General features: G+C 35.9%; 1 protein-coding gene across 5 annotated transcripts in view; it reads left to right on the forward strand.

Annotated features, from left to right (window-relative positions):
* Nucleotides 1–17,067, forward strand: part of VPS13D (vacuolar protein sorting 13 homolog D) — a 172,820-nt gene that overhangs the window by 48,646 nt on the left and 107,107 nt on the right. For 4 of the 5 annotated variants that reach the window (XM_067567469.1, XM_067567468.1, XM_067567467.1 and 1 more), the window contains exons 34-43: nucleotides 269–343; nucleotides 1,234–1,440; nucleotides 5,675–5,764; nucleotides 6,796–6,936; nucleotides 8,446–8,568; nucleotides 10,439–10,513; nucleotides 13,719–13,824; nucleotides 14,349–14,501; nucleotides 15,184–15,319; nucleotides 16,460–16,507. In XM_067567469.1, coding sequence (XP_067423570.1) covers nucleotides 269–343; nucleotides 1,234–1,440; nucleotides 5,675–5,764; nucleotides 6,796–6,936; nucleotides 8,446–8,568; nucleotides 10,439–10,513; nucleotides 13,719–13,824; nucleotides 14,349–14,501; nucleotides 15,184–15,319; nucleotides 16,460–16,507 — 1,154 coding nt within the window. The remainder of the gene's footprint in view (nucleotides 1–268; nucleotides 344–1,233; nucleotides 1,441–5,674; nucleotides 5,765–6,795; nucleotides 6,937–8,445; nucleotides 8,569–10,438; nucleotides 10,514–13,718; nucleotides 13,825–14,348; nucleotides 14,502–15,183; nucleotides 15,320–16,459; nucleotides 16,508–17,067) is intronic. The other variant, XM_067567466.1, reaches the window with a different exon arrangement.

The raw sequence follows: 17,067 nt of genomic DNA on the forward strand, positions 1-17,067 counted from the left end.
ATGAAATTAAGTGCATACACTAAAATTACCCTACTGGACTTGAGATCTAGCTTGTGTTCTAACACACAAACATTAAAAAAAATGTTTGGCCTAAAACATCCCTGAATGTTGTTGTTTTTTAAGTAGAAATCTCTTGTATGTTCAGAAATTGATCCAGTTGTAGAGGGAAACTAATCTTTAAACAATAATTCATTTCATTTAAAAAAATAAGTAAAGCAACTAATTCATATGAGGACAAATGGTTGGCTAAATGTTTCTTTAATTACAGAGATACAGCTGGCTCGACTTCAGGAACTGGGATTTAGTATGGATGATTGTCGTAAAGCTCTTTTGATTTGCCAAGGTAATTCCAAATATTTTTTCTATTAGTTGCAATTATAGTTTTTGTAAATAAGAGCCTGGCTCTTAATACATCAAAACAGACATATTGGCAGTCGCTTGATACATAGACAAAATAGAAAGTGGCTGTTTTCTATCCCATAGCCATCATAAAATAGTCATCATATCTACATCCTTTAAATATTCTCATTCTCACTGCTGTTTCTTCCCTAAATATTTTTCTTTTGAGTTTGTCTCTGAATGACACATCTCACTTTAAATGCATTACCCTAGTGTATTTTATTCAAGTTACCACTAAGCATGATTACAGTTTCCCTGTAGCTGTTACATGATTCATGTATTTTTTTTCTCCCACCATATCCTAAAATTATTTTTTATTTAGAAACTCTCATCAGTTTCTACACTGCTTATGTTCCTCACTTGTACTTATTTCTTCTTCTTTTACACCCACTGATTTTTTTTCATGCTCTTCATTTCTTCTTGTTACATGGTTTACTTACTTTACTCATTTTCATAAATTACACAAAACCTGAAAAAGAAATTAAAGATTAAGGCACAAGATTCTCTTCTGGTTTTTCTTTAACATCATCATTCTCCTTCTCATTTATAGTCAGTCACATTTTTAATCCAACAAAAAACTCTGTTGTTCCTCAATTTGCAACCTTAAAAGATCACTTTGTATTGATAGAGTGTCATTATACTTCCTAACTTTAATCTCCCTCATTTTCCTTAAATAAAACAAACCTTATGGCACTTCTACATTTTGCTATAACCTTTTGGTTTTATTGGGAATTCATTTGATTTCTTTTCAGGGATATTTTGTATAAATGTGTTTTGTTTGAAATAGTGTGCATAGCAAATGCCTTGATTGTTTGTTTGCTTATTTCTTTTAAGGCCAGTTGAAAAAAGCAGCAAGCTGGTTGTTTAAGAATGCTGAACCTCTGAAATCCCTTTCACTAGCCTCTGGAGGTCGAGATAGCCAGGGAACTATGCCAGTTCAATTGATCTCTGGAGTTGAGATTAAAGCAGAAAGCATATGCATTTGTTTCATTGATGACTGCATGGACTGTGATGTACCCCTAGCTGAGTTAACTTTTTCACGTGAGTATTGTCCTTAATTGTCTTCTAATCACTTCCCTAACTTGAAGATTTCCTCTGGGCCACCTACTATGTATGTTTATAGCCTGCGTTTGTGTATATGATTTCCACAGAGGAATATGTGTGAGCAAGTGGGTGTCAGTGCTCAGCACAAAAATAAGATGTTATTAATTAAATCATTGTAAAATTGCCAAGTGGTTGTGTTGCTGTCCATTTGTATTGTGGTAGTGCCTAAAAGAGCTAATTGAGATCAGTGCTCTGCTTCATTAAGTATTGAACAAAATCATAGGAAGATGCTGCACCCCCCTCCTTACTTCGGAGTAAGCCAAAAGCCTATAGGGAGTGGAAAAAAGGGTTGATCAGCAAAAAAAGCTACATCATGGAGGTGAGAAAATATAGGAATAAAGAATTTCTAAAAGTCAAGCTGAATTAGGTCTTTCCAAGGAAATTAAAATAAATAAATAAATGAGGTGTTTTGTTCTATAAATAAAGAGAATAAGGAAGGATGAGGTTTAGCCACTCTGTAGAGTGGATGGGAAAGAGATTAAAGATAATTTAGGTATTACCCCAAAACTGAGCAAATGCTTTGTCTCGGTTTTCAGTAGGGATGATGATATGGAACAGGTATGTGAAGGCAGTAAAGTTGATAGAAATGAGTGTCTAGAAATGGAAATGATCAAATCTGAGGTGGAAGAAAAACTTAAAAGAACTTAGTGAACTCAAATCATGGGGACTGGATAATTTCCATCTAAGAATACTGAAAGAACTGGCACATGAGATTGCTAGTCTGGTAGCAAGGTAGTATCGTTTGACTAGAGAATAGCTAATGTCGTACCTATGTCTTAGTAAGTGGGGGGAAAAGTGATCTGGGCAATTGCAAACCTGTCAGTCTGACCTCAGTAATATGCAAGGCATTCGAACAAATTGTGATGGAAAGGATAATTAAATGGTGAAGGGAATGTAATACAAAACGGGTTTACCAAAGATAGATCATAGCAGCCTAACCTGATTTCCTTCTTTGAGAAAGTAACTGGTTTTTTTAAAGAAGAGAAGTGCAGTGCTCTAATATACTTGGACTTCAGTAAAGTGTTTGACAAAGTACCACATGGAAATTATTAGTTGAATTAGGGGAGGTGGGGATCAGTAGAAAAACTGCAAGATGGATAAGGACCTGGCTAAACGGGAGAAGACAGTGTTTTGTACTGAAAGATAAGGTATCAGACCGGAGGGAGGTTACTAGTAGAATTTCTCAAGGGTCGGTTTTGAAACCTTTCTTATTCAATATTTTTATAAATGACCTTGGCACAAAAAGTAAGCCTGCTAATGAAATTTGCCGATGAAATAAAGTTAGGAGGCATCTTGAATACAGAGGGGGATCAGAATATTATACAGGAAGATCTGGATGACTTTGAAGACCAGAGTGACACAAATGGGATGAAATTCAATAGTATGGAGTGCAAGGTCATGCTCTTAGAGTCTAATAATAATTTCTGCTACAAGCTATGGACTCCTCTTGCTTCCATATGGAAGAGGAGAACTGGGTGTGCTGGTAATCATCCTGTGATCATTGAGTGACCAATGTATTGTGGCTGTGGAAAAAGCACATGCGTTTCTTGGTGAATGCTAGGTATGAGGTGAAGCATTTTCAGTTGCAATAGAGAAATGTTAATGCCTTTGTACGAGGCACCGGTAGGACCTTGTTTGGAATACTGAATGCAGTTCTGGTCACTCAGGTTCACATAAAATGAACTTAAACTGGAACAGGTGCAGAGAATAGCTAGTAGGATGATCAGAGGAATGGAGGGACTCTGTTATGAGAGGAGACTGGAAGAGCTTGCCTTGTTTAGTTTAGAATAAAGAAGGCTGATGTGATTGCTCTCTAGAAATATGTGCGAGGTAGGTAAGTACCAGGAATGGTAAAGAGCTATTTAAGCTAAAGGACAATGTTGACTCAAAACCAAATGGGAATAAACTGGTCATGAGTAAACTCAGGCCAATAGGAGTTGTGTGCAGGCAGACAATTTAAATTTATCCAGCTGTTTTTTTTTAAACACATTGAGTGGGATTGTGACAGAGTTGCTTGTGGTGGTAGGGGCAGGGCCCTCAGCAGCCCTGGAGCTCACTTCCAATTTATGTCATATCTTCCGAAAAGCTCATGCTACAGGGTTTCAGATGGCCCCCCTGCAGGTGTCAGGAAGGGATTCCCCCCCCCAATATATTCTATTTTTTTAAAACCTTTGTCCTCTGAAGCATCAAGGATGGTAATAGCTGGAGATGGGACATTGGATGGGGTGGGGTAGAGCTCTGAGATGACACTAAGCATTTTCTCTTACAGGTTCTTGGCTGGCTGGTTCTTGCTCACATTCTCAGGGTCTAAATGATCGCCATATATGGGATCAGGGAAGAATTCACCTCTTCCCCCTCAGGGTGGCAGTGACCATCAGATTTTTTTCCCCTCCTTCCTTGGCAGCATAGGGGTCCTGGTCACTTGCCAGGATTATCTGGGTATATCTCTCTTAATCATTTTCCTGCTGGTGCCCCTCAGTCTGTCCTATTCTGTGTTTGTGCACATAATAGTCTAGTCCCTTGTGGGCTGTAATGCTTTGGTCTAATTTCAATTGTTGGGTTTAGTGTGCGGCTGCTGGGTGGTATTGGTGGCCTGTGCTCTACGCAAGGTCAGACAAGAAGACCGTGTTCCCTTCTGGCCTTAAAGTTTATGACTTGTGATTTCAAAATGCGTCCTTTGCTATAGAGTTGATGCTTTTTTCACTGAAGAGAGCCTACCTTTGATAAAAGAGAAGTAATCAAAATGGTTTGTATGGAATTTTTTTCTTCCAGCCTTATGTTTTTTCATTTTGTTTCACTGTGTTCCTTTGCCTATGAAATCCGACTGAAGGTTATGGGAGGCTGTGTTCCATTAAAGTAGGTAATTAAGCCTTTTATTAAGGAAGGAAGTTAAATAACTGTCCATCTTGACCTCGGACAAAAGTGACTCAGTGTTTTATGCATAGATCTCACACACAGGAAAAGAAAGGAACATTTCCTCCATTAAAGTAACTTACAATTATGTCTTTTGGCAGATTACCTTGCAGAGCTCATAACATTTACTTCCTTTCTGATCGCTGGTCCAGGACAAAGCTTGGGAAATGTATTGGTCCTGGTAGTATTCGTATTGGTCTCTTGAAGTGTTTCTAGTTCTTGAAGTTTGTGGTATTGGACCTTTAAATTATATCATGCTGACCACCATTTGCTGTTTTCCCCTACCTCAATTGCAAAGGATTCCAGCACTAACTTTATCACAGGTTGCTAAAATTAGAGATGAATGCTTTATATTACTTTAAATTTGGTATTCCTAGCTACTTGCAGAGAGTATTTTGTAATGGTGTTTAGTTTTGAATAGCTATCAAAATACTAGTTGCTATCTTCATGTTAACTGAAATGTGAATCAAAAAGATGGTAATTCCATATACACTATTTTTAAAAACTAAGATTGTTTTGGGGCAATTTGTGAATGCTATCAATCAAGGCATTCCAGTGCTTTCACAGTTCATCACTTGTATGCAGCATTTATTTCTAGTCTTGTTAGTTATCAAGATACTAAACCTTAAGGCCATTCATTAACCCCTCAAATTTAGCTGTGCTGTTTGGCACTGCTTTAGAACCTGGGTGACTATACTGTAGTGGGTTTTGTTTTGGTGCCTTCTGCCATATTATATTTGGAGAAGTGACCTTGTCATACTTTTTGTTTAATCTGAGGTTAAAAAAAAAGATTGGCAATCTATGAAAATTAAGGAGATTCAGTTGAGCAGTCTGTTGTGTTAGAGTAGACTTAAATATTTCTGGGAACCTATGACAATCACGAGTGTTTCATTCTGTGTTACTGGGATGGGAATGGTGGTGTCAATAGGCAGATTACAAACTCTGTGGGGCTGGGACTGTGTCTACCTTGGATTGCACAGAATATTAGTGCAGTAGGGCCCCTGCCCTGGTTTGGAGCCCTGGGGTACTGTAATGGTAATTCTCTGTTTATAATTTAAATTTAATAATATCTGTTTATAATTACCCTTAAATATTTGTACATCACATTATTTGATTTAAAGAAAATTGTCAAGTGTGGTGTTTTGTTTGTACTATTCAATTTTTTTTATAAAACTCTTCATTGCTTGTTAATGCAACTTCAAATTAAGGACTCAGTCATATATTTCTTATATTAGTATAATGTTTACTTTCATTACAGGTTTGAATTTTCTCCAACATGTGAGAGCCAGTCCTGAAGGCTATGCTTATTTTATACTCTCTGGAGATTATTATAACCGTGAGCTTTCAGGTAAATATAAAATATATATATTATTGTAGGAGTTGGAAAGCAGTCTTGCATGCTTTAGCAGTCTGGAGTTCACTCAACATAAATTTTATGTAACGGGTGGGAACGGCTGTTGTGTCAGCAAGTCGTCTGTAAAAGGAACAAAGGGGTTTCCTTAAATACACATGATGGAAAAAGAAATTTATAGAGACACTGTCAACATGAAAATAAAATATATTTTAAACTCCTTACTTGTATTATTAATTACAACCTAAATAAATCTATTTCTTGTTGTTTTATAGTCACTTTCGTTTCTCTAAAGAGGACATCCAATTAAATTTTAAATCCAACACATTTGGAGCTGATAAAAGGCAAATAGGATTAGACATTTACATGGACAATGAGAACATCACCATGATTTTAGATAAGATATTTTTAAAGTGTACAAACTCTCCTGGATCAGCGTATAAAAGAAGAGAGGGAGGAACAACTAAATTTTATGCTAGTTTACAGTCTACAATTTAGATAAAAAACCTCAATTATTAACAATGTTGACAGTGAAGACCTCTTCAGGAATAATCTTTCAATGATAAAGCTACATTACACTGGCTAGACAGGATGAGTAATTTCTTTCCCAGTTTTGGGATGTATTTCAAATCCTCTTGTTTCATAATATCATGTAGTAGACATCAATCAATTCAAGGCCAAATTCTCGGCTATTGTGTGAAATTCTGCCTGTTTATACAAGGAAAGAATTTGGTACTCAGTCATACGACTAACTGATTTTCACTCGAGACTGTAGTTTTTTCTAAGACCTGCCATGACTAGTTAAGAATCTCCATGTATATATGTCATGGTTCCTATTTGAACAACTTTATATGATCTGGAAATTTGCTCGACTGTTGAATATACAAGTTCATCTTGAACAGCAATTGAAAGTTGTAGGACTTTTCACCAAGGTTTGCCTTTACTGGACACTTATTTATGTAAAGAGCTTTCGAACATGAACTTCAGATGTTTGTGTAATAGAGGTAACATTTCTTGTGTTCTCTTAGGCTGGGAGCCATTTATTGAGCCATGGCCATGCTCCGTATCCTGGCAACAACAGGCAGCCAGCCGCCTCCACCCTTCTCGTCTAAAGCTGGAAGCAAAGGCTAAACATCGTTTAGATATCAATATTACCTCTGTGTTAACAGGTGTGTATGAGAATACTCTTAGAATATTATCCAGTATAGCTTTTTCATTTTTGCACACACTACTGACAGTAGACATTGGTAACTGAGTCCCATCTGTATCTTCTGACATAAGCCTTGGCATATGTGTCTTTAGATTCTTCAGACTGTTGTTGTAGGCAGGTGCTCCTTCAGTCTATATTTTATTAGCGTTTGTAAAAGGGTGAAGTGTTTAACTACATATTTTACAGCTTAGTAGGCATTCTTACTTTGGTCATCTGAATTCTCTTAATTCATATGCTAGGAGTAATGTATTTTTAATGAAAAGCAGGCTTTCATTTAAAACGTCTCAGATTTTAAGAATTTAAAAATATTTTAAGACGCTTATCAATTTTCAGCAATCTGACAGGTATGATGTATAATGACTACTCATTTAGTCCAGTAACGATATGTATAGATGTTCTTATAGGGAGACTGAATCGTGAAGTGCTCACTTCTTTGATTCCGCTTTAAAGCCAAGAGTGACCTCTTGCCTAAATAAATGCCCTTTCACCATCACCTGACACTTTGGATATTGGGTCTTCTAACCAAACAGAATATTTGCCTTTGTCTTTTTCTGCATCAGTAGTGGAGAGGTGGTTATTATACACATTTCCTGTTCTGATCAAGGTTCCAGGTATCCATGGTACAGCAGTACAAGAATAAACTGCAAACAACAAAACATCAACAGTTTACATTTAGCTGTCCTTATTCATGAGTTTATTGAGTCAGCCTAAGGACCTTTGGTTTACTCTAGGCTTGATCGCAGTGAGGAAGAAGGCTTATAGTCTCCTTCAAATGCCACATCAGGGATTCAAGTATTTCTTAAATTGTCCTGCTCCAAGTGGTGCTGGCAGAGCAGAGGAGCTTGGGTGGTGGGGAATCATCTCAGTCCACACTTTATTTTTTTTTCTAGGCATTCTATTAAAACTTGTTAAAACCAGCAAACTGGTATGATTAATGTTACTTTGATTATTCTCCCCTGTGCATGGTTTTATATATATATATGGTTTATATCTATATGAAAGAGAACCATAATCTTGCATGGTACTTTCAGAACCATTACAAGTTGTGCCCGAAGCTGATATAGCAAATAAGATGAATTTCCCCTGTAAAATGTGATATTACCCACCAAGAACCTTTTAAGAAAACTAATGGTAGGCATGTTATCAAAGTATCACAACAACAATCATAGGAAGATAATATAGATAAACTCAGTATGTGAGTGCTACTGAGAATAGTTGTTTTGAGAAGACTGCTGTGATTTTGTGAGTTGTGGCTTGAAATTAACCTGTGAAAATGGCCTATTGCAACTAGCAGCTAAAATAACTTTTGAGATTAATTATTAGTCACTTCAATATGAAGATTAATTTTAGTCCTATGACTTTAACATACATTTCACTTACTTAGCTGGTACTTTATTTAACTGTCATATCAACAGACATTTCGCATTTGTCCTTATTCTTACAAGCTTTTTGTTTTATGTCTCTCTAGAACAGTACACTAGTACCAAACAGTCATGGATGGCAGATTACTGTAAACAGGACAAAGAAGTGGACACGGTCAAGTCAGAAGAATGGATGGGATCTTCTGTGGACCCACCATCCTTTGGACAGAGTATGATATTCATTAATCATGTCTTTCTTTATTTTGAAGTCCTGACACATGCAGCCATTTCACTCTTACCAATTACAAGCTCAAAGTTTATCACAGTGCATTTTAAGGAATTTAGGGCAAGAAGAAGAGCTATGTTAGTTTCTGTTGCACTGCAATAATCTTTCTAAAGAGCATTTTCTGTGTCAGGCTACTGGCTTTGAATTAAGAATGTGCATTGCTAATTTTACATCTTTACGTCTGTCAGACACTTTGAATGGCAAACTATTTTATAACACTATCATATAAAAGAATAAACAGGTTAGGAGTATAATAGTAGCAGTACATTCAACGCTGGGGAAGTTTTGTGCCTCGTGTTGCTCAGTGGTGACCTCTTTTGCTTACTGTGTGGTGGTGTTAATGATCTCCAAAGTAAGCTCACTCCAGTCTTCTCTGTACCAAGTCTTAATCCCCTAAGGGTGTTGAGAGTTAGAGAACTCTTTGCTGGACAGCTGACTTGCTTCTAGTTGTCACATGACCTAATGTGATCTTTCTGAAGTTCTAGGAGTCTTAGCAGTTTTTCTAGTTTCTTTGGAGAATTCAGGTTTTGTCTTGACTCCACATTTCCAGTGAAAGCTTCTCCATTCATTCAGCAAAAAGCTTCTCCTCCATTCAGCAAACATTTCATTGCCAAATAAAAAGCTCTTTACCCCTAAAATGCTTGAATCAATTTCTCTCCTCCAGATGGGCAAAGTTACTTTGTTTGTTTGGCTTTTACATCTAAAAGAAAGAGAATAGGGAAAAAAGAAGAAACAACAAAAAGCAGCTGTTTGTTATTTTTCGGCTCCTCTTCCATAGGGTTCTTAGATTATTCAGGAGTCAATTTAAAAAAGAAAAAAACACTCGTCTGTCTCATTCACACTGGGCTGCCCTATTCAACTATGAGGTATATTTGCCCAAGAATACAGAAGATAAGTTTCCCCTCCTCAATGAACAGGCCTAAAGTTTCAGAAAGTTCTAAAATCTTTGGATGATGTCAGTTGTCTGAGCTGCAGCCCTGATGAGGCATATGTTCATTTTGCAATCCAAATGCCACTTCACTGCTACTCAGTCGGTTCCTGCAGAAACATGATTTTTTAAAACAACACCTCTCCTGGCCTAAGAAAAAAAGTACATGTCTCTTTTGTTTTATTGAAGGTTTTCTTGATGTCATAGCAAATGTATTCCTGGGACTTATAAACCTTTTTGTATCAGTGCCAGCTTCCAATGTGAAACTGCAGTAACAATGGTGGTCCCAGCACCAAGAGTCTATTCATTTAATATCCAAGCAAGGTTTATGGTGGTGTTATACTGACTATAATTTGGCCTGACTACTTTCGTTTTACTTAACAGTGAGCATTGAATATGAACAATGAAATATCTCCATCAAAGAGAAAATACGATCCTCATGATCTGTTTTTTGTTGGTTTGTTTTTTAAATCAGTTGAGAAATAAACATTGCAGCTTTCCTTGACTTAACTCCATGTCTCTCACATCAACCAGGAGATATTAAGATTAACCATTTTGACAACAACTGAATTTCTGAGTGAAACTATATTAAATGTGGCTAAACATTTTGCTTTGAATGTTCATCTTAATTCTAACAGAACATTGTGTATGCTAGCTCCTGACTTGCCCTCCTCCCCTCATGTGGTGTTTGGGACTTTTTTCCCGCAAGGATTAGAAAGTCTCAAGTTCTAGTTTAGCACTAGGAAATGGACAGTGCCCATTCACTGATTGCATGATGCCAACAGTCTGTCTAACTCTCTTTATTCTTGTATGCGTAATGGAGAAGCAACTGCCTGTATATCTGCATTTTTCCTTACCTGCTAACTTTGTCTTTCCTGTCTGCCAGGCCTTCCCCTTGTCTACCTTAGAACTAGGAGTACAGCCAGTCTGACTAACCTAGAACACCAGATCTATACTAGAGGTACTGTACTGCAGAGAGAGAGAAAATGCTTTGCTTTTTCTATGAATGATCTTGTACAACAAATACTGCACTGTATATGTGACTTGCCTATAAATCAAGCCTCTAATTCCTATATATAAAAGCTAACAATTGCTGTACATATATGTTGTTCATCCCTGTCATGCACCCTATATATTTCTCCGGTGGTTTCTTTGGTCTGTCAGCAGAGTGGGAAGTAGAACAGCTAGCCCCACCTACGAAGGCTATCTCCTTGAGGGTATGAAAGAGGAGTCATATTGTGCTCTGAGTCCATTTCCTAGGCAATAGGGTAGAAGTTTGGTAGGAATTTCTCAGTATATGGACAAGTCCTATAAATACAATACTTAAATACCAAGATGATCTGATAGTCTTTGAATACCTCTGCTATAATCAGTGTACACATTTAGCTATTAAAAATTAGGATGATTTGCACAGCATATTTATCTGTTTTCAATGAGTATCAGAAAGTAAAACATTTTTAATAAATGAAATGTTAATTTATTTGCTATTTAACGTCTACTGACTTTTTGACAAAGCTTTCCTGTTGAAAATAGTAGGTTATTTTCAATTTTATACATTATGGAAAAGTAAATAACATGTTTGCCATAAGTCATTTCCCCATGAGAAAAGGTTAACAAATGGTTGGTGGGAAAGCCTGCCATAAAACTACATTTGAAGTCTTTTTATATCACACTTCATAAATGTTTATTCTTGGTGCACAGATAGTTCATAGAATAAAAAAAAAAAAGTTTAAAATAAAAGAACTATATGGGGATTTAATTTTTGAGATGTAAATTAGTTTGCTTATACAGTTTAACGAGTTTTTGTACTAAAATGAAATACACACGGATACATTCAGAATATTGTATGTAAAAGTGAAAATCCTGTTGAAAATTTGCCTAAGTAAGAGTTCCTGGAGTTGATCCAAAATTTGGTTACTGGAAGACTAAATTATAGTGTTTTACACTGTTACAATTGACTTTAATGAGAGTTGAAACAAAACAAAAGAAAATAAGTAACTTGTGCAAAAAAAAATCCTTCTTGGTTCTGACGTCTGATATTTTGAATCAGCAGTTTGAAACGCTGCAGTCTGTACAGCATGTTTTATTATGAAAATCATCATACCATAACATTATTGACATTCAAAAATTTACTTTGTAATTACTCTTGAAAATATAAATCAACACCTGATTAAGTGCCAGATTAAAAGTTTGTTTTACTTCTGCTCTGTAATTCTATGTAACTGGAGGCAACCATATTTTACTAACTCTAGAAAGATGATTGCGAATCTGTGATTGGCAGAAGACAAAATTTTGATCTGGAAGAACTTGATCTTCCTGTCTTTGAAATGACTAGAAATTTTGCTACCAGTTTCAGTGGAATCAGTATTAAGCCATAGCTGACTTTCTTAAGAATATAGACAGCCTTTTTCATTCAGTCTTTGGAATACAGTTGAATCTGATGATCAGTAACACATGGAAGAATGGACTATTTTTTGCAATTTGAGGGTATGTGTGTGAAAGACATACTAAGGTGCCATATTATATTTTGTAGACCTTCTAGACTGCTGTAAAGTTTTTACTGTTGATAGGCAGTCCTAACCACTGTTGCTGAGAAGCTTCATAATTATTCCTTAACTTTCAACTTTCTAATTCTACATATTTTCAAAACTTTATATTGCCATAAGAATATATAAAAGTGTCAAAATAAATAAGATAATGTGTGTGTCAGGGTGACTTTAAGTGGAGAAAATGTATTTTATTTATGTGAGTAAACAATTGAACAAACCATGCAAGACTAAGCCCTTGGCAATGATGGTATTCTCTCTTACCAACTGATACATTCCTGTATTTCATGGGGCAGATGCTCAGTAGCTGTAATTTGTCATCTCTCCGTTAAAGTCAGTGGAGCTATGACAACTTGCACATGCTGAGGACCTGTCCCAGTATGTATAGAAAACTAGAGACCTGCTTCAGGGTACATGTAACTCCTGTTGAACTCAGTAACTATGGCCTGTATGTTGTGGTGGGAGAATAACGCCGCAGAGTATGAGAAATACTGAATTGTGGAAGTACCTGTACTTACATGGATTTTCATCTTAAAATAAAGGCAACAATTAACCATTAGAAACACTCATTTATATCTGAAAATAAATAAATTGTCAATGATTTATAATATTTAATTTCTTTGCTGTTTTTTCATGAATCCAGTCACCACCGGAAGGCAATGAAAGGCAATAGTTAAAATATTGTGCTCTTTTTCTGACTTTCATGTTTTAGAAAAATGTATCCTGAGTAATATGTTAGGCTTCATTCCTTTATATTTTTTAAAACCATTTTGTTCTGGTGTTGTATTCCCAATGATTAGGTCTAGTGAGCAGCCACTTTTTCTTTATTATTATAATAATAATAATAATAAAATAATAAAATCTTTGAAGTTGCCGATTTGTTTTTGTCAGAACCAATATCCTGTTATGACAATAGCCTAAATTGACAGAATGCAATATAATACGAAATAGCAGTGTAGAATCTGCTCTCTTGTTAATAAAACGTTCTTAACATATGCACACTTTTATATGAAAAAGGTCAAATATGATAGATGAACTTCATTTTTCAGTGTTTTTGTAGTCTTTAGTGCAACATTTTAACAGTTTTGGTTTTTTCTTTGGATGCATTGATTTTGTTTTTGTTTACTTTGTGATTTAAAACCACCTTAAGCTATGCACAGAACATATTTCTGCCTTGTTGTCATTGTTAATTATTAAAAATAGCTTTTAAGTGGTTATTGGATGGCTCAATGGTTTGTAGTGATTAATGCAGAGCTTTTCTTCTTTAGCTGATGACTTAAATCCAGCCCAGGTTACTAGTAACTGTGTGTGGTTACCATATACACGTATACATATATGCAGTGTGTTGGTGGATCTCCTAGTTGAACAGCTATTAACATAATAATCACCACCAGTGTGGACATATTTGTTTGCCAGCCTAGGTAAAGGCACCAAGGAATGAAAGGCATGACGAATAAACTGACTTTTGATTCCTAAAGGGAAGAGCCTCTGATATGGGGCTGATGCAGATTCATGAGGCTGTGTGGGGAGAGCTTCCTATGCTCACTGTATACCTGTCTGGTGAATATAGGCTTTCTGATTTATTATAATTTAATAAAGCCCTCTTTTATTCTTTCATAGCTGAAATGAAGACCCCAAAACGCAGACAGCCCTTTGTACCATTTGCGCTGCGGAATCACACTGGCTGCACTCTATGGTTTGCTACCCTAACTACCACTCCTACACGGTAAAGAACTGTTATGGTGTCATTGTAACAATATTTGTCATGCCTTTCTCCGATGCAGGTGCCATGGAAAAAGAGAGGAAATTTAGATCTGTTTTCTGTTGATGTTTCTTGCCCTTCCTAGCAACTTTTTAATATTTATTTATTGAAAAATTTTTAAGATGAAGCCAAGAGAAAGCTTGGTGATGTTTGGAACAAACTTTTAAAAAAAAACAACAAAAAAAACTTATTCGTATTGGATCTACATTTCTTAACAAAAACTAAAATCTCTAATCATAATAATCCTGTAATCACTTTGAAGCATTCCCAAAGTTTTCAGTATAATGTTTGGTTTTCTTTTTAAATCTTTTAAAGACCATCTTCATTAGACAATTTTTTTTAAATTTTTTTTTGGAGAGCCCTTTGCTTTCTCTCAGAAGACAGGTTTTACCACATTGTTAAGTTGCCTTTTTGTTCAGGAATATGTATAAATTAAGAACAACAATTTATACCGTATAAGCTTTAGTTTGGTATGATTCTGTTTACAGTGCAGCACTATCTCACAGTGGGAGTCCAGGTGTTGTTCCTGAGGAAAATGGAACGTTTCTTGATGATGCACACAATGTCAGTGAGTGGCGAGAAGTTCTCACTGGTGAGGAAATTCCATTCGAATTTGAAGCCAGAGGGAAACTAAGACACAGGTGAAGGAGCAAACCATCAATTATCCTTGGGAATTTATACACACTTTCATGGAAACACACACACAAACATTCATGGGAACATACTTTTTGGGATGCTGTCCAGTAGATTTTTAAAAAATATTTGGCAATTTTTTAATCTTTCGTTGATTTTTACATACTTGGAAATATATAATCTCTGGCTAAATTCTGCCATCAGCAACCTAGTCACACTCCTGTCAATGGGAGTTGTGCATCTGAGGTCAGGATTTGACCATTGAAACTTATTAATATAAATGGTTTTTCTCATTTTAATTTTGTAAAAGTGATATTTCCTGTATTTCTAGAGAAAATTGTCAGTTTGCTTGACTGAATGTCTGCACACTCTGAAGATTGCATGTTGGTTAACAGCTGAATTTAAAACTAGAGGATACAAACAAATATTTAACATATTTAATAAATTTAATATTTAGTTTTTGTTTTGTGTGTACTGCATATGGGTATATTTTATGTTCGCTGCCTCATAAATTAAAAGCATATTTTTTTATCCTTGGAATAGAAAACTGTATGTTTACATTTGAATAATCAAGAATTAATCTCTTAATGCAACAGATGAATCCAGACATATATTGATTCTGATTATTGTCTTGGCTTTCCCTTGTGAGATGATGCCTTAATGATGATTTGACTTTTTTGGAACTGTTAGGCACACACACGATTTAAGAATTCATCAGTTGCAAGTGAGAGTGAATGGCTGGGAACAAGTCAGTCCAGTGTCGGTAGACAAAGTTGGAACATTTTTCCGATATGCAGCACCTGACAAGAACACATCATCTTCCACTGTAAGTTCTGATTCGGAGTGTATTTCAGTGACGATACCTTTTCACACAGTTTACTTGAGTAGTAATCTTCTTTTCTAAAGCAGTGCGTGTTCACTGATGGGACCTTCTTTCTCTTCACTCAGTAAAACAAATCTTGGGTCAGTTATCACCTGACAGTTTTACACGTTGCAAAAACAACATACATACCGTAATAATCAAAGTTAAAATCTGTGCTCAGCGGAGAATCAGGGCTTGGAATGACAGAAATATTGCATAGTAATGGTGTCATGGATCCATTGATTAAAATGATGAATCCCACCAACATTGCTCCTATGTCCTGTTCCTCTGTTGTAGGCTTATTAGGTCTGCTTTCAGTAGTTAATTTACTGAAAATAAACTATATTGACAATTTTGTATAATTTTGGGGCTATGTTGGGGTGTGGCTGCTTTGAGTCTGTTTTGTGAATGAAATAATTTAATTGGGCCAGCCCACACAGTGGCATTCATGGTGGGACCTAATGACAAAGCAATCCTGTAGGCAATGAGAAGTAGATAAAGAAACTTAAAAGCCTTTTCCTGCAAGTTGCTGAGCCCGCAGGGAAATGAAGAGTTGATCGTCTCTTGGCATCAGGCAAGACTTGGCTCTAATTTTATAAGATTATTGAAAGGGCAAATTGCTATTCAGCAGGAGTTTTGGAGGTGGAGGAGTTGTTAAATATTTTCAGTAGTCCTGACAGTTGCATATTATAACAAGTATAGTATCATCTCAATTTCCTTGCCATACATATATATTGAAGGTCTATTTTTGCTTATACCAGGAAAATGATGTGGTAAAGAATTACTCGGTGTTTGAAATTAATCTGCATCTCTCTCTTATACTGACACATTTTCAGGCAACTCTCCTCCATTCTTTATTACAAAATAAAAGAACTACAAAGTACAGGAAAAAAAATCACATATTACTTTTTGGAACTAATCTTCCTGATACCTCTCCAAAGCCATGGAGAACATCAGGAAGACTGTTGACTACATTTTAGCTTTGTTTCTTACAAAGCAATGAGATACTTTAGAAATGACATTTGCAGGTTACAGTGTGCTCTGATTGGTAAAGCTTTTTTTTTTTTTTTTTTTTTTTTTTAATCAATCTTTATTCTTGTGTAGGTTGGGAGCCCCATCAGTAGAACAAATAAAATACATCCACACGTCTATGTGAGTACATTTTATCACTGTTCCTTCAGATTTGCTTTAATTAAAGTAGCATAATTCTATGAATGGAGTGATTATTATTCTCTCTTTATAAAACAGTTTGATAGACTTGGTACAAATTGTACCCAGGCAGTGATGCTTATCTGATTATGGAAACTGCAGTGTATTTGACATCTGATTTAATCACTCATATTTCAATGAACCTATTGTATGGCTACTTTCATTCCAAATTCCTTTGCAAGAAAAGTCCCCACCCCACCCCGTCTGCCTCAAATCCCCAAGGAATAACAACTGATTTCCACCTTAAAGGGCACTCTTCATAAAAACAAAGATCCTTACTCTTCCGTGTGACTTGCCTCATTTCATACGAATTTTACAATGGCCCCATACATTGCTGCTTCTCCATCATCTCAAGCAGTGCTGGGTGGAACACTGGTCTGTTTGCACATTAGATGATTTATAAATCATTTTATTTCTGAGGCACTGGGGATGCTGCACAGCAATAATAGTTATGTAGTAATAATTCAGGAGACCCAAGAAAACTGTTCATCATTCTTCAATAT

Source organism: Emydura macquarii, unplaced genomic scaffold, assembly GCF_026122565.2.
Source record: "Emydura macquarii macquarii isolate MOO-44397 ecotype Brisbane River unplaced genomic scaffold, CSIRO-AGI_Emac_v2 contig_2768, whole genome shotgun sequence".
Classification (NCBI taxonomy): Eukaryota; Metazoa; Chordata; order Testudines; family Chelidae; genus Emydura; species Emydura macquarii.